At 43.9% G+C, this 21,709-nt stretch overlaps 2 protein-coding genes across 5 annotated transcripts in view; one reads left to right on the forward strand and one right to left on the reverse strand.

Moving 5' to 3' along the window:
- The window catches only part of LOC115284804 (MMS19 nucleotide excision repair protein homolog), a 33,392-nt gene extending 19,633 nt beyond the window's left edge, over positions 1-13,759 (reverse strand). For both annotated transcript variants that reach the window (XM_029931289.1, XM_029931288.1), the window contains exons 1-2: positions 13,608-13,759; positions 511-559 (exon numbers count right to left, since the gene is read on the reverse strand). In XM_029931289.1, coding sequence (XP_029787149.1) covers positions 511-559; positions 13,608-13,719 — 161 coding nt within the window. In that variant the 5' untranslated portion in view covers positions 13,720-13,759. The remainder of the gene's footprint in view (positions 1-510; positions 560-13,607) is intronic.
- A 220-nt stretch (positions 13,760-13,979) lies between these two features.
- LOC115284788 (ubiquitin domain-containing protein 1) overlaps positions 13,980-21,709 on the forward strand; it is a 53,816-nt gene continuing 46,086 nt past the window's right edge. The window contains exon 1 of one of the 3 annotated variants that reach the window (XM_029931256.1): positions 13,980-14,648. In XM_029931256.1, coding sequence (XP_029787116.1) covers positions 14,579-14,648 — 70 coding nt within the window. In that variant the 5' untranslated portion in view covers positions 13,980-14,578. The remainder of the gene's footprint in view (positions 14,649-21,709) is intronic. The other 2 variants (XM_029931258.1, XM_029931257.1) reach the window with 2 other exon arrangements.

The following is a 21,709-nucleotide window of genomic DNA, read 5'->3' on the forward strand; positions in this document are numbered from 1 at the left end:
TGAAATAGGAGAAAAGCAGGCATCAGACAGTAAGCACATGCTTCCTCTGGTGCTTGGATATCTGGTTTTAACATTGATCTTCCAGCTGTTTCCTCAAGGCTTCTCCTGTAGTGAGGATCTGGTGTAAGGTCAGCTTCCTGGCAAATCTCCAGGCAGGGCCTCCGAGCAGGTCTGAGTCAGATCCACACTGACTAGAAGCCCATGGGGGCAGGTAGGTCTTTAAGAGGCACAGAAGGAATCCCCACTCTAATTAAATGGCCTTCAACTGCCCGTCTCACTCCATACTTGTGGGCTGATCCAGGAACTTCCAACACTTTAGTCAGGTGGCATCAAACTTTTTCCAGGAGAAACATAGGTTTAGACTGAGGTTCTGAGAGGAAAGGAGGGTACTGAGCTACAGTAGGAGAAATTCAGGACCAGTGAGGTCCAGGAAAGCAGCAGTGTACAAAATAACCTTTTCAGAGTGCACGGGCAGGGCTGGAGAAGGGGCTCTACAACAGAGGCTCTTACCCAAGGGCTTCCACCACTTGTAACACTGTATAGCTCCCAGATTTCACATCTAGAGGAAACAAAAGAAAAAAATATAAACCCAGTCCCAGGGTTCAAAAGCTCTAATTGCCAATGTTTCCTCCCTGTCCTAGGATTTGTACCTTGGGGCCCCCTAGAGCCCCTTCTACATGAGAGGTATTATTGTAACAAACATGCAGTTTCAATTACAGGCATTGAAAAGGAAATAAGCATATCATTTGTAGATAATATGACTGTATGCCTAGAAAATCCAAAAGAAATAACTGAAGAAATACTACAAATAAAATAATTCACAGGGCTCCTGGGTGGCTCAGTCAGTTAAGTGTCCAACTTCGGCTCAGGTTATGATCTCACAGGGTTCATGAGTTTGAGCCCCAAATTGGGCTCTCTGCTATCAGCACAGAGCCCACTTTGGATCCTCTATTTCCCTCTCTCTCGGCCCCTCCCCTGCTTATGTGCCCCCCCACAAAATAAATAAACATTAAAAAAGTAATAATTTATTAGGGTGGCCGGGCACAAAATATTATGAAATTAAGAAAATTCACATATATACAAAATATGTGTATAAATAAAGCAGTACAAAGGGTTAAAGGTTTTATTTAAAATAGAGGGGGGGAAAAAGGAGGGAAAAATACCTGGATAGAAACTTAACAAAAAATGTGAAGAACTGAATAGTGAACAACTTTAAAGCAACAGAGAGGATCACAAAAGAAAATCTGAACAAATACAAATGCCATATTCGTGAAAGACTCAAGAGGAATATCTCCCAAATTAATTTATAATTTAAAATAATCTCTATAAAAATGGCAGAATTTTTATTTTGGGGGAAACTAGACAAATTTATTCTAAAATTAAAGAGCAAAAAAATAACACATAATTAGGCAAATTATGAAAAAAAGCAATGGGGGAGGAAGAGAAGGTAGACTTTCCAGATATTAAAAAATTGTTATAGGGGTGCCTGGGTGGCTCAGTTGGTTAAGTGTCCGACTTTTACTCAGGTCATGATCTCATGTTTCATGAGTTTAAGTCCTGGACTGGTCTGTGCTGACAGCTCAGATCCTAGAGACTGCTTCGAATTCTGTCTCCTTCTCTGCCACTCCCCCCACCCGGGCTTGTGCTCTGTCTCTCTCTCTCTCAAAACCAACAAACAAACAAACAAACACTTAAAAAAATTTAAACACACCACAAACATTGGAAAAAAACTGTTATAGGGCCGCCCGGGTGCTCAGTTGGTTAAGTGTCTGACTTCAGCTTTTTTTTTAGTGTCTACTTTTGAATATACTTGATGATTTCTAGAATAAAAGTAAAAAACAAAAACAATCAGCATAGTATGAGTTCATATTTTTAAACAAAAAAAATCAATGGTACAGAAATAGAGTAAAAAGTTCAGAAAGAAATACAAATGTGTATGAGATGATAATTCTTAAAATTTTAATTAATGTGAAAACCAAACTATTCAATAAACAGCGATGGAATGATTGGGGAAATATTTGGAAAAAACCATCCTGACTTTGAATCTTTAATCAAAGTAAAGTTTTCAAATGGATTAAAGAAAAAGACTTGAGAAAATTCCTAAGTATAAACTAAAATTCAGAAGTCCTTAAAAAAAAAAAAGATTGGTTAGGGGCAGCTGGGTAGCTCAGTCGGTTAAGCGGTTAAGTGCCTGCCTCTTGATTTCAGTTCGGGTCATAATCTTACAGGTTGTGAGCTCAAGTTCTGCATCAGGCACTGTGGTGATAAGTGTGGAGCTCGCTCAGGATTCTCCCTCTCTCCCCCATCTCTGCCCCTCCCATGCTTGTGCTCTCTTCCTCTCTCAAAATACATAAATAAACCAAAAAAAAAATAGATTGATTAAAATCAGCTACATTAAAAAATTATTTTCTGCAGGGCAAAAACAAAAAAAACATCAAAAGATAAACTGGAAATACAGATGTGCAATTCTTAAAACATAGGGCTTTTTTTAACCAACATATAAAACTCCTACAAATCAATGAGAAAAGGATCAACCAATTTAAAAATGGGCAAAACCTTAGGACACCTGGGTAGCTCCGTTGGTTAAGTGTCCGACTATGAGGTCATGATCTCATAGTTCTTGAGTTTGAACCCCTCGTCAGGCTCTGTGCTGACAGCTCAGAGCCTGGAGCCTGCTTCAGATTCCGTCTTCCTCTCTCTCTGACCTTCCCCCACTCTGGCTCTGTCCCTCCCTCTCTCAAAAACAAATGAACATTAAAAACAATTTTATTTTAAAAATGGGCAAAATCAAAAAAATGAACAGGCATTCTACAGAAGATATCCACCCATATTCACAATACAAATGCAAGTTAAGCTATAGAAAAGTTTTGTTTTTAACATACTAGATTGGCAAAGATAAAAAAATAACAACTTTGTAACACACCTATGTTTGGTGACGGTATGCTGAAATAAGCATTCTAATACATTATAAATGGAGTATAACTTGGTACAATCCCTTTATAGAAGTCAATTTGACAATATGTTTAATAAAAATTACAAGTGTACATATCCTTTAATCCAGGGAATTTTCTCAAAATTTATCTTATATGCTTATAAAGTACAAAATAGTGCATGTACAAGATTACTCATTATAGAGTTATTTATAATAGCAAATGACTAAAACAACAAATGGCCATCAATAAGAAAACAGTTACAGTACATCTGTACAATGGAATTCTGTTAACCACTTAGACAAAATTGTAGAAAAGACTGAATACATACATAATGTGTGTATGTGATCTAAAAGCAAGACAGTGTGTGAAAATAGTATATATAATACTAAGTGCACAGCAGTATTTTTAAGGGGAAGGAAGGTTGTTTCTATTTGCATTTATTTATTTCTCTAGGAGATAAAAAGGAACTAATAATATTGGTTGTTTACAGGGAAGGGCACTGAATAGGAGGAGGTTGAGAGGTAGACTTAAAAAAAATAGATGTTTTATTTTGAAATTATTTTATTTAACATTTTTTTTATGGTTTTTATTTATTTTTGAGAGACAGAGACAGTGCGAGCATGGGAGGGTCAGAGAAAGAGGGAGACACAGAATCTGAAGCAGGCTCCAGGCTCTGAGCTAGCTGCCAGCACAGAGCCCGACGCGGGGCATGAACCCATGAACTGTGAGATCATGACCTGAGCAGAAGCCGCGCTTAACTGATTGAGCCTCCCTGGTGCCCCTTGAAATAATTTTAGAGTTAGAGATTAGCATTAATGTATTACTATTAAACTCTAGACTGTATTTAGATTTTACCAATTTTTCCACTCATGTCATTTTTCTGTTCCAGGATCCAATTAAGGATATTGCATTGCAATTAGCCATCATGAATCCTTGGTCTCCTCTAGTCTGACAAAGTTTCTCAGTCTTTCTTGTCCTTAAGGACCCTGATATCCTAAATAAGTACTTTATAGAATGTCCCTCAGTTTGGGTTTGTTTGATGGTTTCCTATTGTTTAGACTGGGGTCATGGGTTTTGAGAACAGCACAGAGGTGAAGTATCCTCATCATATCATATCATATCATATCATATCATATCATATCAATCATACCTGGGGCACAAGATATTAATATGGCTTATCTATCATTGGTAAAAATTATTTTACTTTATTTTTTTAATGTTTATCTATTTTTGAGAGAGACAGATAGTGAGCGAGTGGGGAAGGCACAGAGACAAAGGGAGACACAGAATCCAAAGCAGGCCCCAGGCTTTGAGCTGTCAGCACAGAGCCTGACGCGGAGCTTGAAGTCAAACCATGAGATCATGACCTGAGCCGCAGTCAGATGCTCAATTGACTGAGTCACTCAGGCGTCCCTATTATTGGTGATTACTTGGTTAAGCTAGTGTCGGCCAGATCTGTGCACTATAGAGGTGCTATTTTTCCTTTCTTATACTAATTTCTTTAGAAGGGAATCACTTAGTCGTGCTTAGATTCAAGGGGGAGGCAGAGATTAAGCTCCACTTCCTAGAAAGGAGGATCTATCGACCTAACTACATTATGTAGAATTATTCAGTAAGGAAGATTAATTTCTTCTCCCCCCATTTGCCATTTATTTTATAGCAGCATAGACTCATGTACATTTATTTTACACTTTGGGTTACAATCCAATACTAGGTTATTTTGCTGTTCAAGTTGTTCCATCTTTAGCTACAGGGAGCTTTTTTAGGTTGGCTCCTGTCCATCCATCCATCCATCCATTTATTTTTTAAAGTTTATTTACTTATTTTGAGGAGGGAGGCATGAGCAGGGGAGGGGCAGAGAGGGAAGGAGAGAATCCCAAGCTCCGCACTGTCAGCATACAGCCTGATGCAGGGCCAATCTTACCAAATTGTGAGATCATGACCTAAGTGGAGATCAAGAGTGGGATACTTAACCAACTGGGTCACCCAGGTGCCCCATTTATTTATTTGTATAAAGTTTTATTAGAACACAGCCAGTTCATTATTTTTTTTTAATATTTCTTATTTGTTTGTTTATTTAATGTTTATTTCTGAGAGACAGAGAGAGAGCGAGAGCACAAGCAGGGGAGGGGCAGAGAGAACAGGAGAGAATTCCAGGCAGGCTCTGCACTGTCAGCCGACACCAAGAGTCAGATGCTTAGCCGACCGAGCCATGCAGGCATCTCTTAAGATTTTAAGTCATCTCTACACCCAATGTATGGCTTGAACTCACAAACCCAAAATCAAATCAGTTTCATGCTTTACTGAGTAAGCCAATATATGCCCTTTTTTTTTTTTTAAAGTCATCTTTATACCTAGTGTGGGGCTTGAACTCACAACCTTCAAGATCAAAAGTCACATGCTCTTGCAGGCACCTGGGTAGCTCAGTTGGTTAAGAGTCTGACTTCAGTTCAGGTCATGACCTCATGGTTTGTGAGTTGGAGCCCCACATCAGGCTCTGTTCTGATAGCACAGAACCTGCTTCAGATTCTCTGTCTCCCCCCATCTCTCAAAAATAAACATTAAAAAAAAAAAGTCATATCCCCTACCAACTGAGCCAGCCACACACCCCATCGTTTTGCTTTTTAAGTACTTTCCTACTTTATTCGTACTACAAAATACTATAGGCTCATCCTGTAATTTCTCTGTCCCAGCCATAGAATCAGCCTTTTCTCCAAGAAACCCTGATTCTTTTTTACTGGAGAATGGTATTACAAACCAAGATCTGGGTGTAGCTATGCTTGTTGCTTTGGGGTGCCACTGCTCCTAGGCCCCCCCTTAGCAGAGAGAACTGGGAAACACACATATATGTATTAACCCATATATATGTTCATATATATCTTTCATTATTTTTCTATCTGTATGTATTAAACTAAACATGGGGCATTGGGGTGGCTTAGTCGGTTAAACCTTCGACTCTTGGTTTCGGCTCAGGTCATGATTTCATGGTTCATGAGTTCGAGCCCCGCATCAGGCTCTGCACTGATGATGTGGAGCCTGCTTGGGATTCTATACCCGCCCCCCAACCCCCGCTTGTGCGATCTCAATCTCTCTCAAAATAAATAAATAAACTTAAAAAAGAAAACCTAAATATAAGATCATATTAAATTCTCCAGTTCTAATCCAGTTCTAGAATGGACCACAGGGTCCATTCTAGCCTCTCTTATTGTTTGTAATTTGTTTCTCTGACAGTGAGAAATCTGATTCCCATTATCTACCATTTATTATTTTTTCAACCCTAGTATAGATATAAATTACCTTCTGAATTGTCAACCTCTGTGAGAAACAGATTTATAAGCCAAGTTTGTTTATGTACAGTTTTGTCTTTATTTAAATGTTTATTTATTTATTTATTTTGAGAGAGAGAGAGAGAGCAATAGCGTCAGCAGAAGGGAAGAGAATCCCAAGCAGGCTTCACACCGTCAGCCTGGAGCCTGACACAGGGCTTGAACCCTTAAACCATAAGTCCAGGACCTGAGCCGAAACCAAGAGTCAGTTACTTAACAGACTGAGCCACCCAGGCACCCCTGTACAATTTTGTCTTTAGTTTCCAGACAAAATACTGTTGTACCAAATCACTTAGATCAGATCCCTCCTCCCTTTAGTGAGGACACATCATATACTAGTAACACAGTAGATTCACTGGTCACTGTCTACATTTTACCTTGAGATGGAAGGAGACTTTTCTTCATGTATCCTTTTGTATCTTTTAAATGTTGTACCACGTGAATATATTACTTATCTTAAAAATACATTTCTAACAGCAGGACAGTAATTCACACTGACCTACCAGTAGCATCTTAGGATACATTCTCAAGGAAGAAACAAAGAGTAAAAGGTTAGCAATCTTCCTAAGGCTTTGATTACCATAGAGGAGTTCTAGCTCAATCAGGGAATTACTTCCAGCAGCCTGTTCTGGTCTCCAACCAACCTACCTTTAAATGTTAGACCTACTAGGTTAGCATTCACCAACACCAGACTTTAGGTAGAGTGAAAAAGAGGCTTGAGTAAACTCCCAAACTTCCAGTTCTGCTTAAATTTGTGGTGAGCAACAGGGGTGAGCAGAACTAGATAAAGGTTCACTCTGGTCCTAGAGTAAGAAGCCCAAAATGACTGAGAAAAGGAGCGCTCTAGTCAGGATTCATAGCTCGTGACCAGCACCAATTTAGACATTGGGCACTCTTAGCCCTACTCGTGCCAGGATGTGGAAGACCCAGCTGCTGCCCCTGTTCCTGAGAAAGAGCCAAGTGAAAAAATGTCCAGGCTGTAGGGTGGGGGAAGGGACAGCAGCCAGACTAACAGGACAGACCAAAGAACTGACAGTGGGCTCTGCACCTACTTCCTTTAGTGGCACCACTGAAGTGAAAAGAGATACTATAAAGAGTATTGCACAACCTGGGAAGGTGGAAAAGGGTACCTTTTTGGAACCTCTTGGCCAAAGACCAGGTAACTGCTGAAAACCCATCTAAACACTAATTTCAGTGGTGGCAAGAGAGGCAGCATTTGTACACAGAAAGCTCTGGAAGACTGACTCCTGGTCCTAGCAAAGAACACCACTGAACCACCGTTCCTCTTCAGCAACAAATTCAAGTCCCCTGAGGATGCTGAGCTATGGTCTAATGTTGGAAATACTTCAAGCACTGTATAAGACAAAGACCTGCCTCATAAGCCCCACTCAGCTGCCTCTAATTTTTTCATTTTAAAAAGGGGTCTAATTTATATACAGCAAAACATACAGATATTAACAGTATAATTTGATGAGTTTAAGCAAAAGTATATACCTTGAGTAACCAACACCCCAATCAAGATGTGGAATATTTCCATCACTGGACAAAACTGCCTCATGCCCCTTACCAGTCAATTCCCTCTCCTATAGGTTGCCTCAAATTTGATAAATAAAAAATACTTCTTCATCATGAGTATGTATATAGTATCATGAAACTGGCTGTTTCACAATTATAAACAGACATCCATTTGCATGTGATTCCCTGAATCCCAGTTATGGGTGAACTCTCCTGGCAGAACCCTTTGGTCTTCATACTTTTCACACGAATCTTACCTTGAATTAATGCAGCACAAACATAAAAGAAACATGAAGTATAAAACTAATACAAAATTAGAAAAATGAAGAGATGTTACTTATATAATAAGCTTTATAGCTATTACACATAATAATTAAGAATAAGGAAAATGGTGAAGTATGGTGGTAAAAAACTAAAAGTATATTGAGGGTGTTTTCACAAACATAACTAAATCTTAAATTTTATTCTAGTTGAGTCGAACTCAGAAATGTCTTTTAAATAGGACTCTTCCTTTTTATCCCTTTAACCATATAGACTACAGAGAGACAGCCTTCAAAACAGCCCTACACTTTTTGGTGTGCTGAAAATGTTCTAGAATTTTTAGATAGTGGCAATGATTGCAGAACACTGTGAATGTACTAAAATTAACTGTACACTTAAATGTACCAATTAACTGTACACTTAAAATGGTTAACATGATGGATTTTACCTCAATTTTTTAAAAAGTCCTTTTTTAAAGGACTGAGTGGCTCAGCTGGTTAAGTGTCATTCGTTGGTTAAGTTCATGGGTTCAAGCTTCACATTGGGCTCTGTGCTGGCAGCTTGGAGCCTGCTTGGGACACTCTCACTCTCTCTCTCTTTCTCTCTCTCTCTGCCCCTCACCACTTGCTCGCGCGCTCGCTTGCTCTTGCTCTCTCTCTCCCAGAATGTATAAACTTTAAAAATAAATAAAAAGCCTTTTTTTAAAAAAAAAAAACAAAACAAAAATGCTTATTTATTTTGAGAGAGCGCTAGCAGGGGACGGGGGAGCACAGAGAGATAGAGAATCCCAAGCAGGTCTCAGGCTGTCAGCGCAGAGCCAGACAAGGGATTGATCACATGAACCCAGAGATCATGACCTGAGCTAAAACCGGAGTGGGACGCTTAACCAACTGAGCCAGCCAGGTGTCCCTTAAAAAAAGACATTTAATCCACCCACACTCTATCTAGAATTACCTCCCTAAAATGCACAATTACTTCCCTGCCCACCAATCTCTTTTGTTCCTTACTGCCTAAGACCGGACTCCGTGGTTTGATGTCCTCCACGTTTTAGCCCCCAAATCCCCTCTAGCCTCACCTTTAATCATGACTCCTATCATTCAGTCACATGTCCCAACCTATCAAGCTCTTCCATACCCTTAATCCTGTAAGTATTCCCTTGGTTTGACATGCCTTCTTCCTGATCTTGTCAACATTCAACTCTTCAAGATCCAGCTCAAATTACTCCTTTTCATGTTTCTCCATAATTCTTTAACAAAATTGTCATGTGTGTTTGTTTTAATTTATTCCTTCAACATTTATTAAGCACCTATTACAAATCAGGTACTGGAGTTATGGCTGGAGACAAATATAGACAGGGAGCTTTTAAGGAGTCCTCAGTCTGTTGGGGCAGAAAGACCTTTCAAACAATCACAGTTTAACAAGCTCAGTGCTGCCATCGTGATCTAAACAGAGACTGAGTATAAGAAAGGAGTAAAATTCCTGGGTTTATGAACCATCCATCACTAACCATTTAAGTGATTCAATCTCTTAACATTGTAAGTTTTCCCAAATGAAAATTACCTGAGTCTGGAAGTCTTGTTAATCATGCACTTGGACTCCTGGGATAAAAGAAGCTAATAAGGTGCTAATTTTCCTAAAGGTAGTCTCACTGGCATTAAGGAAAAACAAGTGTAAGTTCTTTTCTCTACATAAAAGTAGGCCTAAGTTCTTCCAATGTGTCCAAGATTTACTCTCTAAAAATGGATCTACTAGCACCTCCAAACTACCCACACTTCCCTCACCAGGGCACCAGTTCATATGGAACACTGTGCAGTCATCAAAGGAGTATTTATATAAGACTGACAGAATGTACAATCAGACCTCTGTCTGATGGAGTTGCAGCCTCTTGAGAATCTGGAGGAGCAACCAATGGAGGAAGAGGGAATGATGTAAAGGAGCAACAGAGAGAAAAATCCCAATCAGGACTCTGTTCCAATCAAGTCTCAAAATGACTTTTCTGCTGAGGATGCCACAGACATTTCTCAGAACTGTTTTTACTGTTGTTTAACAATCTTTTGGTTTTAGGAATAGTGATCTCCCACCAAAGTGGGAAAACACAATACAAACAAGACTGAAAAGAAAGAAAATCCAAATCACTGAATTTATATCCATCACACTCTTCAAAATCAGCTTTTTTTCCAACCTCCATTTTTGGACAAAGAACTTCTCTTTTGTTCATCCTCAGGCTCAAAAGCTTGGAGTCATCAGACTCTTCCCTCTCCTTCAACTGTAACTAGTTAGGCCTCAAATTCCACAGATTCTTCCTTCAATATCTCTCATTCCATTTACTGACATAGTTTTTTAAGGCACACTTACTTACGCTAGTCTCTAGGACACTTGGGTGGTAGGCATTGGAAGATAGGATGTGGAAATATACACAGAAACAGCTTCTACACAAGTCTGCTAGTAAGTGCTAATAAATGAGTGGCGAAGAAAGAAATACTACAAAGATTTTGAAGTGTGAGATGATGTCTGGCTGGAGTAATCAGGAAACACTTGTGGGGGCAGACAAGTGAGCATTCAAGCCTGACCTTGAATCCAATGTCTAACTGATCAGTTGGAGCTAGTGAAAGGAACTGGGAAGAAAAGCATTCAGTGAATAGCAAATCCAGGTGGCTGCCAGGCACCAAAGATACAGGAGGGGAGTGGTAAAAGTAAGGACTGGGCCTGGGAGTGCAACCTTTGAATGGTAGCATAAGAAGTCTTTAACCCTTAGCCTACCAGTTTACTTCTCTGCCATCATTTGCACCTTTACATCTGGCACCTTCTTTCATCAGGAACTTTGAACACCTGCTTTCATCAAGAATTTTGCAAAGGTGCAAAACAAAATTGGTGGAAGCTGCCTTTGTGTTGCCAGGGTGTTCCCTTCTGCATTTATAATTTGTAGAACAGGCTGCTGCTATGAGTGGCTGAACAGAAAGCTGGTCTCTTTAGTGCTAACAAAAACTATAGGCTCAGGCTGGATAAGAAAGCACATCTAATTCTGGGAATGCTTTAAAACCCTGCCAGCCTTCAACAACATTAACTAGGGCCATGACCTCAGATTGAGAATACCAATTTAATCCTTCCCAAATTCGCTTTCATTATATGACTCCCTTGCTCAAGGATCTACAATGAGTTCTATTACCTACAAAAGGTCATTCAAATCTTCTGCCTGGAATCCAAGGTTATGCATAATCCAAACCCACCAAACCTTTTTAACCTTATCGGTAACTACCAAACTCCTTTCCTAGTCGGTAGGGCTGAATTACAACAGGGCTAGTGTTACAGTCTTAGTAGAGCTGAGTTACATTTAAACTATATATAGTTTAGGCCATTTTTTTCAGGCATAAAAAATACAAATTTTAGGGGCATCTGGGTGGCTCAATCGGTTGAGCATCCAACTCTTGATTTCAGCTCAGGTCATGATCCCAGGGTAGGGGCATCAAGCCCGGTGTCAGGCCCCACACCAAGTGTGGAGCCTGCTTAAGACTCTCTTTCTCCCTCTATCCCTCTCTCTCGCTTGGGCACTCTAAAATGAAATCTATTTACATAAATTTTACAAAAGTATTTATAAAAACTTGGCAGGCCTTATTCATACTGTATTCTCAAGTGTGTTCTGAACCTGAAAAAACCAAAATTATTGTATTCATACTGTATAAATGTAAAATAGTTACAAATGACACAATGTAACAGTAGGGGGTAGGTGTATGCATTTTTCAAAATCAGTGAATGTTAAATGCTTAAAGATTGTACAGTTCACTGGATATGAATTATACACCAAAATGAACTGTAAACAAACTCTAGTTAATAATATGCCTACCAAAGTATTTAGGAGGAAGTATTTAGAAGGATATCTGCAATTTAAATGGATGGAAAGATACCTGACAAAGCAAGTAATATTAAAATGTTAATGGTAATGTAGGTGGTGTGTGTGTGTGGGTGTGTCTGTTATGAAATTCTCTGCTGTTTGAAATTTTTCATAACAAAACACTGGGGAAAATGGCATTGATAGCACATTGAACTTAACGGTAAGCACTGATAACACACTCTACTCTGTAAAGCTGTAAGAAATTCAATTTGGTGGAATGATAGCATTAGGCATTTGCTGCCTGATCCTTCCTTTTTTTTTTAATTTAATTTTTTTTTTTTTTTGAGAGACAGAGAGAGACAAATCATGAGCAGGGGAGAGGCAGAGAGAGAGAGGGAGACACAGAATCCCAAGCAGGCTCCAGACTCTGAGCTGTCAGCACAGAGCCCTACTCGGGGCTCGACCCCACGAACCATGAGATCATGACCTGAGCCTAAGCCGGAGGCTTAACCGACTGAGCCACCCACGCGCCCCCTCCCTGATCCTTCCTTGCTGGCTTGCACATAACCCTTATGTTATGATGTGGCATACTATCTGTTTGCGTGGTTGTCTCTCCTACCACAGTATAAGTTCCTGGTGCGGACAGAACCAGTCTAATCTGTATTTATATACCTATTGCTTTGTACCATGTTTGGAGAATAGTATGTGTTCAAGAACGATGGGATGGCTGAATGAAAGTGTAACTGCTAAGAACAAAGCAATATACTCTCTCACAATTTACTTCATTCATTTCTCACATACCCTAAAAGTTACTACGTTCCACGTTCAAGAGAAATGTTATCTTTTACTTTCCCCCAAGCATGCAAATTTCTAAAAATAAGACAAAACTCATCTGTGTTCAGATGATTTTGTATTCTATTACTTAAACAGGTCTGAAGGCCTCCTAACACTCAACAACTTTTTAGGTTTAGAGCTTTTTTTTTTTTTTCCTTTTTCTCAAAGAGTGAAGTCTCTGACTCCCAAGGAAATCTGGAATTGTTTTATGCAAATCTTAGATATATCGTGAGAACTAAGAGGTCCCTGAACTGCTCAAAAGCAGGAAACTGGAGATCTGGGGGAAAGAGAAAAAACACACACCACATAAAAAAGTCATGAAGCAAATTAATCACGAACTTTCCCAAGACACGGAGGAAAAGTCTTAAGGAGGATACGCGGAACATCTCAAACTCCCCCCAGACTGACTTCTCCCCTCCTCTCTCCAATTACAGCCAGTCAGATATCTCGCCGCGCCGCCAGTCCCAACATGCCACGCGACTAGTGCTGGTGCCGCGGAAGATGCTGCTTCTCACATCAACCTCCGCGAAAACAACGCGCTTCGGTGGCGGGAGCACCAGATTCTGAACTGGAAGACCTAGGTCTGAGTCCCAGCTGCCCCACCCGCCTGATGTACCAGTCTCTTGTCCTCTCTGGGCTTCAGTTCCCTCATCTGTGAATCGGTAATGACTCTAACCCCAGCTGGCGCACCGGGTGATTACTAAGATAAGGGGCGTAAAAGCGCTTTAAGGAAGATGCAAGCGACTCTCAACTCGTTACGGCTCTTAAACCCGCGGTGCTTACAACCAGCCCCAGACCAATCTCTGAAAGTCACCGCTGTCCCTCACTTCCTTCTCGCCCTGCGCCTGTGCTGAGGCCGCTCCCTCCTGTCGGCCCCAGGCGGAAGCCGCGCGGCGCCGTCTGCCGTACCTGCAGCCACTTGGTCAGCGGGGCCCTCCTGCTGACCCATGACGAAGTCTTGCACGAGGCCCCACAGGGCGCCCGTAGGCGCCACCGCCTCCAGAGCGGCGGCGGCGGCCATGACGCGAACCAGAAACCGTGGGAGGGGAAGTGGGTGGTGGCACGGGACGGGCCTCTGAGCGCACGCGCCTCCTAAGCCAATAGCCTTTGGAAGGTTGAAGAGGCGGGGCGCTCCCTGGATCACGTGTCTGCCGGCTCCTGGCCAGGCAGTTCCAGGGAGGGATGGGACGGTCCCTTCCCGAGGGGCGGGGCTTGGAGTCGGGGCGGTGGCACGGGGAGGGAAGACGGCCGCTGGGCACGCAGCGGGGGGCCGTTGAGGGCGAATAATTCCCGGCCTGGCTCCCCGGGAGACGGGCGGCGGGGCTGGCACCTGGCTGGGTGGGGCCGAGGGGCGGTACACACCCTGGGAAAAGCCAATGAGAAAATCAAGCCCTGTCCAAGGGGGCGGTGCCGTCGGTCACATGCACACCTGGGGCGGGCGGTGGCGGAGGCGCGGGCACCGCGAGCAGGCAGCAGGGAGCGGGGCCGGGCTAGGGCGGGGTTAGGCAGGTGACTGACAGGCTCCGGGGGGCTGGCCCCAACTGGGAGCCCCAAGCGAGCAGGCAGTAGCTGCGGCGGTGCCCGCCCCCTCTCTCCGCCCCTCCAGCGGAGCTGGTCTCTGGCCGGGCACCGTCGCGGGCCCCCCTGGCCCGGCCACCTGGGACTGTGCTAGGGAATCGGCCACCTCCCTCTCTCCCCTCGCCCGCAAAGTTTGTGGCGAAGCCGGCGTCCGGGCAGAGCGCGCCCCCGGGGGGAGATCGGGGAGCGCCCGATGCCGGGAGACAAGAGCCGTTGACCCGGACGCCGCCGTCCGGGCAGGATCGCGGAGCAGCAGACAAGTCCGCCGCCTCCGGTGCATGGGGCCCGGCTGAAGAGTCAGCATGGGCAACTGCGTGGGGAGACAGCGCCGGGAGAGGCCGACCGCCCCGGGACACCCCCGCAAGCGAGCAGGTAACGACGAGGAAAGGAGCCGGGCCACGGCGTTTCGCCAGTTGTCCCCCTCCTCGCCCGAGTCCTGGGCTTCCCAAGCGACCTCCCACTGTTCCTGGCGCCTGGGTTTCCACGGTGGCTGCTCCGTAGCCAGACGGGGGCCCCCTCCGTAGCCCTGGTGGCCGGGGGACCCGAGTTGGGGCAACTGCGAGCGCTGACCCGGCTGCGAGCCCAACTCGCTCCAACTGGGAAGCTTTGAGTGAGGGTGGGGGCGGGGGCAGGAAATGTTTGCAGACCGCAGCGGGGCCGGCAGAGGGGAGGGGGACCCGGGACGGGGGCGCCGCTGGCTTGGCAGCCGGGTCGGGGTCTGAGGCTGGCCCGTCGGGGCACGGCGCGGGCGGCCAGTCGTACCCAGAACTCGGAGCGAGTGAAAACTGTCGCTCTTCCAAAGACTGTCTGTGTCATTATCGGGCTGCAGATCGTGTCTGCCGGAATCCAACTAGCAAAAGCAGCGCAGGACTCTGGGAAAGAAATCTTTATTTTTCCCGCAGGGCTTTTTCGAGCCTCCCGGCTGCCTGGGAGTCTAGAAAAGGTGGGGTGTGGAGTGAGAATCGCGCTCGGGTTTGTTGGGATCTTTCCCAGCCTTGGGGATGGGATCTGCTCCCTGGTGATCCGCGAGGGCCGGGCAGCGCCTTCTCTCTTGGTACACTCCTCCTATCCTGGCGCTTAGCCCTGGGAAGAGGTCTGGCGTTCTTTTCCCCGGGTCTTGTACTCACTTCCTTCTCTGAGAGTGTTGCAAGGACCTTCTGAGAATGATAAAAATCGTATACTGGAGAGTTGAAAGGGACCTTCAAAACTTGTCTGGAGTCCAGATAGACTTACCTCCTCCTGTCTTTGTAGAAGCCGAGATCCAGAGAGGTTGAACAATTCATCCAAAGTCTCACAGCTAGTTAGTAGTGCAGCTGGGGCTAGAAAGCAGTCGCCTGTTCCATCCAGTTGCCACATACCCTTTTTGTAAGAGGAGCCACAGGCATAGTCGTTAATGAAGTGGAAACTTTAGTTGGAATTTCCTGTCTCCTTTGACACGGAAGGTGTGTTGCTTGGGCTGTGGAAACTGGGAAGGAAGATGAGGGGAAACGTGGGGGAAGCAGGAAAGGATGTCTGTGTGGTGGACAGGATGACTTGTGGAAGAAGAAACATGTTTTTAGGGGGATGGGGGCGTCGGGGTAAAATGTAACATTGAAATCCTGTTGGCAGCCCTGTCCGCTCTGATTGAGAAAAATTGATTCTTAACCCCAACCGCTGGCTGGTTTGCTGGCTTGCTTGCTTGCTTTCTTTCTTTCTTTCTTTCTTTCTCTCTCTCTTTCACTTATTCAGCGAATATTTATTATTTATGTGCTCAGTGCACATAATTGATTTTGTAGCATTTTTCACTGGTGACAACCCTCTCATACTTGAAACTACCCCCTTCCCTTCTTGGCATTAGACTATCATGGTTTTTTTCTTTGATCACTCCTGCTCACCATCACATCACCTCCTAGGTGTCAGTATACCATGGTCAGTTTGGAGTTCTGTTTTTTCTCTCATATTCCCTCCCAGAGAAATTGTACTCAGTCCCACAACTCTTTCTACTGGGAAGACCCCTACACTGTATCTTCAACCTTTGCTGTCAAACTCCAGACTCATATCTGTAAATGCCCATTGAACAGACACACTGATGTCATTATCCTTAGATTCAGCACTTCCAAAACCAAGTTCTCTGTCTCTCCCTTCAGCAAGCTTCCCTTTACTCTTCCATTCTTGCAGCTGCCTAGCTTCATACTTTGGAGATATCTCTCTGCTGACCTTCTCTGCCTCCTAGTCACAGTCATCCACTGGGACCTGCTGGTTCTTCCTTGGCAAGTCGTACAAACCTGCCCCTTTCACTCTGCTTCACTCTCTTCTCATCTGAAGTTCACCCACCTCCCAGGCTGAAGTTAGTTCCCCACCAAAGGCAAGCTCATCTTCTGTCATTCATCCCATGCCTGCACACTGTGGTCCCTCCCAGGAGATGTTTGTTAAAGTAATATGTTCCGGACCCTATAATTCTATGTTTAGAAATCTTTTTTTTTTAACAGAAACTACTTTTTAAAATAAATTCTGCATCCAGCATGGGGCTCAAACTCACAAGCCCAAGATCAAGAGTTGTATGCTCTACTGATGGAACCAGCCAGGCGCCCCTGTTTAGGAATCTTTTTGCATCCTTCCACTTCTGTAAGAACTTGAACTTTCAAGGCTGTTCAGTTTGGTCTATTCCTTTCTTTTAAGGTGTGATTTCTTTTTTTTAATTTTTTAAATGTTTTTATATATTTTTGAGAGAGAGAGACAGCGTGAGCAGGGGAAGGTCAGAGAGAGGATGACACAGAATCCGAAGACCAGGCTCCAGGCTCTGAGCTACCTGTGAGCACAGAGCCCGATGCAGGGCTCAAACCCATGAACGGTGAGATTATGACCTGAGCCAAAGTCAGACGCTCAACCCACTGAGCCACGCAGGTGCCCCTAAGGTGTGATTTCTTTCTCTTCTCTGACATTAAAGCCACGTGTCTGCTCATTGCCATTTCCCCCTTTTTGAGAACCTTTCTTTCAAGGTTTGCCTCAAATCCGCTATCTTTCTAGAAGCACCTTGCTTAACAATTCCAACCCCCCCTTCTGAGAACTCCCGTAGGCACATTATGCCACTTACCAATTACCTACTCCATATTATTAGTCATTTATTTGACATTTATAGTTTTATATCAGAAACTACATTGCAAGCCTTGAAGACCTGAGGTCTGCCTTATTTTTGTGTGTCTGTCTCTCACACTCACTCATGTAGCCATATATATACACACACGCATACACACACACTGAACACCAGCACAATGACTTGTACAGAGGAATCACTCGATATTTGTTGATTTTAGAATGTTAACTCGACTGTATCCTATCATCTACATTTTTTATGTAAACATTTTACTCAAGTATCTATCTGCATTTTTTTTACCCACTAGTGTATCATTTTTTTTTTCCAGTTCTGTAGGTCCTTCTATGAGTAAAGCTATTCATAAAGTCCAAAGTCAAGGGGAACTCTGTAGGATGACAAGTTTGGTATGAGGGAAGGAATTCTTCTTAACTTCACAGCGTGCACCTGGCATTCCTGTAACATCTGCAGCTTACCCTTTGACAGAGACATAGTTTGATGTTGTAACGCTAATGCCTGAAACTCCCCAGCTCTCTTGGTGACTCTTACCTTTCCTTTGCCACTGGTGTAATGGGGAGAAATCATCAACAGAGAGCTAGAACCTAAGTTCTAGTCCTTGGCCTATAGCTGGGTGACCCTGGGCAAGTCATCCAACCTTTCTCGGGTCACACTTTCAATATCTCATAAAGGAACAAGGTTGTACAAGATCATTAGAGCTGTTTCAACATCTTCATAAAGGCACCTGTTCAAAACTGCAAAGTTATGGAGTTGAAATCTTAGGTCATGCTGTGTCATCCTTTGGCCTTAGTTCTGTCTTCCTAGTCACCTGTTAGGTAAAGCAGAGACATGATGCCCATTGGTCTGGTCATCTTGCATTAGCTATTTATTTTTTAACTGTTACTCATAATGCATCCCCCAAAAGTCTGTGTTCCCCCTTCAGGTGCTGGGTGGCCTTGCATGCTTCAGAGAACACTTGAGAATTTACTCATGTGGGAGGCTCCCATCACCACATATATATACCCAGGGTAGATCAATATCTCTGTCCCTAAAGTGGGTAAGGTAGCCCCTCCCAGCCACCCCAAGGAGAAATAGAAGTGGTAGAACAGGCAAGTCTCTTGCCCAGCTCTACCCTGTGAGAATGTGGCAGGGCTGAAACTCAAATATCTGACTCTCTGATGTGCCAGGCGTATCCACTTACGTTCTGGAATCTCCAGCCCGGTGTGGACAGACCCAGAGCCCTGTTTGGAGCAGGTTGGGCTTGGTGCTGTGGTTGTAAGACAGTCTGCTTCTCATTGTGTGGGCTGCTCGGGCTATTCTGGAGGGAGTAATTGAGCAACTTCTCCATTTGCTCAGTAAATATTTACTGAGTGCCAGGCACCTTGCTGGCTGTGAACAGACATAGTTTTTGGCCACATGGAGCTTACAGTTTAGGGGTGGGAGGAGACAATAAACCTATATCATACAAATTCTGTGTGGTCATACATGGAAATCCTGTATGATAATACGTATGTATCACTACACATATTACATTACTTATGTACATTATGTATTACTATATACGCCAGACTCTCACACATTTATCATTTCAGCCCATCCTCTTCAAAGCCAGCCTTGCATATTTTGCTAGTACTCAACACATTTGACGTCTGAAAGGCTTCTCAGTTCAACATGGCCGAGTCAAAATGAACCCGCACCCCCCACCCCCGCTCTTCCCAAAGTCTTCCCAGCTCATCTCATGGTGATTTCATCCTTCCATCACCCAGGCCCCCAAAACTCTGGTGTTCCCTGACTCCTCCCCTTTGCCTCAGCCTCACATCCATTTAATCAATAGATCCTGTTGGCTTTGCCTTAAATATACCCAGAACCTGAGTCCCATCATCTGCACACACTGGCCCTGCTCTAAGCTCCCGTCGGTCTCTTAACTGACCTTCCTGCTTCCTCCCTGGTCTCCTGACAGACCATTTTCATCACAGCAGTGAGCATGGTGCTGCAAAACTGTAAGTCAGCTTTTGTTGCTCCTGTGCTCCCCATTTCATGCCCAGACCTTGGGTTGGCCTACAAAACACAATATAATTTTTACCAGCTTACCTTTCCTAAGCCATCTCTTGCTCTTCATCCCCTGTTCCACACTCCCTGGTACCTGAACCGGGTGCTCCCTCCCTCGCCTCCTCCACATCCCCTCAGACATTCCTCCTCAATCAAGCCCTCACAGGCCAGCCTTTTAAAAATGGATCCCCTTCCCTGTACTACCCACTGTCAGCATTATCTACCCCCCCCCCCCCCCCCCCGCCGCACCCCGTTTTATTTTTCTCCATGGCAATTGCCATCATCTGACATTGGCTGCTTCTCCTGCAGCCTATGGTCAGGGATTTTTATTTGTTTACTCCCTGATACATAGAGTAGTGCCTGGCATACAGTAGGTGCCTAATAAGCCTTTGTTGAATGAAACCAGTGTGTCTGACAGAGTTGGTAAGGTCTCTAGAAAAGCAGGAATGAGCAGACCCAATTGCTCTCTCATCTCCTGGGTGTTAAGGCACGCCTCAAATAAGGGCACTTAGGCTGCAACCTCACAGTGCTGTTCTGTTCCTGGGACTGGCTTCTCCATCATCCCAGGCCTGGGTAAGGTCTCAAATACCTGGCATGTAATTCCCTGTGATTTGGGAGCCTCTGGCTAGGAGATACTGGGGCTATAGCAGGAGAACAGGGTAAAGTTCCCTATTAGGGTCCTAACCAGGCAGTGACACTTTCTTGACATATTATGTCATTTAATGCTTCTGAGCGTGGACCCCTCTCCCAGGTACACATGGGGTTTGTAGTCATTAAACTCAAAGGGCAGGGATGGGGTGGTCTAACAGACTGGGAAGCAGGAAGGCGGGTGATGTGGATTCCAGGCCTCTCTCTGCCAAGTAACTTGCTGAGGAATTTTTAGAATCATAGAATTTTAGAGCTGAAAGGAACTTAAAGTTTTCTTTAACCTCTTTTTCTTTTCCAGCTATTAAAAAGAGAATAAAGGTATATCTGCTCCCTGCTGTGTTCACAGAAATGCAGTGCAGGCTATATAAAAACTGCATGGGCTCCTTTAAGTTTTCAGTGTGTTGGGGTCAAGGCATTGTAGGGAAGTGCTCAAGGTCAAATGTATTCGAAAGGGAGGAGGTCTAGTCTGTCTGGCCCTTTCTTAAGTGGTGATCTTGGGCAAGTGGTTTGTTTTGTGCTCAGTTGATCTTCTATTTTAAAAAATGATAATATTTCCAGTTTACTTCAGAAAGATGTTATGGAGATAAAATAAACTAACACTGTTTTGAAAATTACTTTCATGACTGCATGGTCTGCTCAAAGATGAGGACCCAACCCAGATCCTCATCTGGCATCGATGGGAAATAAGGCCTTGGTTCTCTGCTTCTTCCTAATTATGTGTGTGACTTTGATCTGTCTGAGCCTCAGTTTTCCCATTTATTCAATGGGATGACTGCTACCCTACCCACCTCCCAGAGAGGTTTTAAAGGATCAGGTGAGATCCTGGATAAAAAGAGGTTTCGCGAACCCATAAAGTTTCTATTATCCTAGCCACAGGATTTTTACACACAAAAACCATGGCCAGTGATTTTCCCCACCAGATCATTGAAGCTTACTCTTTTTTAAAGAGCAAAACTATAAAAGAAATGTTTAAAAACTATTTTTGGATGGAAATCTTTCTGAAATGGATGATAGGCTTCCAAGCAAAATATACTGAGCATGAATAACCTCTTCTTTGCGACTCAGGGGTGTTGAGTTCATACCTTTATGTACAAAGCACCTGCTTGGTGGAGGTTGGAACCACAAAAGCTTCTTTCTCTCAAAAGCCTTTATCTTTGAAAGAAGAAGGGTGAGCTGGTGACAGGCAGAAGGAACTTGCTAGGGAGAGCCTGCTTCCCAGTGGCCTTCCTCAGGGTCCCAAGCACCATGGGTGCAGGGAGGCTCTTGGTTCCTGTTCTGGACTCTGAGTGAGAACAGTGTCCTGCCTGATCAGCGTGAGACCTCTGGGCTTCTGCGACTGCAGGGCAGGGAGCCCCAAACTAAATGGTGTCTAGCCATCATGCTTTTGGGGTTCATGTTTCTACCTATAATCTGTCTTCTCCCTGGCAACAGTCACTTCTTTTTTTTCATTTCCCCACATTAAAAAAAAAGTGGTTAAATATATGTAACATAAAATTTACCATGTTAACCACTTTCTAGTAGATAGTTCTTTTTTTTTAACATTTATTTTTTTAACGTGTATTTATTTTTGAGAGAGACACAGAGTTGAGCGGGGGAGGGTCAGAGAGAGGGAAACACAGAATTAGAAGCAGGCTCCAGGCTCTGAGCTGTCAGCACAGAGCCTGACGTG

Source organism: Suricata suricatta, unplaced genomic scaffold, assembly GCF_006229205.1.
Source record: "Suricata suricatta isolate VVHF042 unplaced genomic scaffold, meerkat_22Aug2017_6uvM2_HiC HiC_scaffold_21, whole genome shotgun sequence".
Lineage (NCBI taxonomy): Eukaryota > Metazoa > Chordata > Mammalia > Carnivora > Herpestidae > Suricata > Suricata suricatta.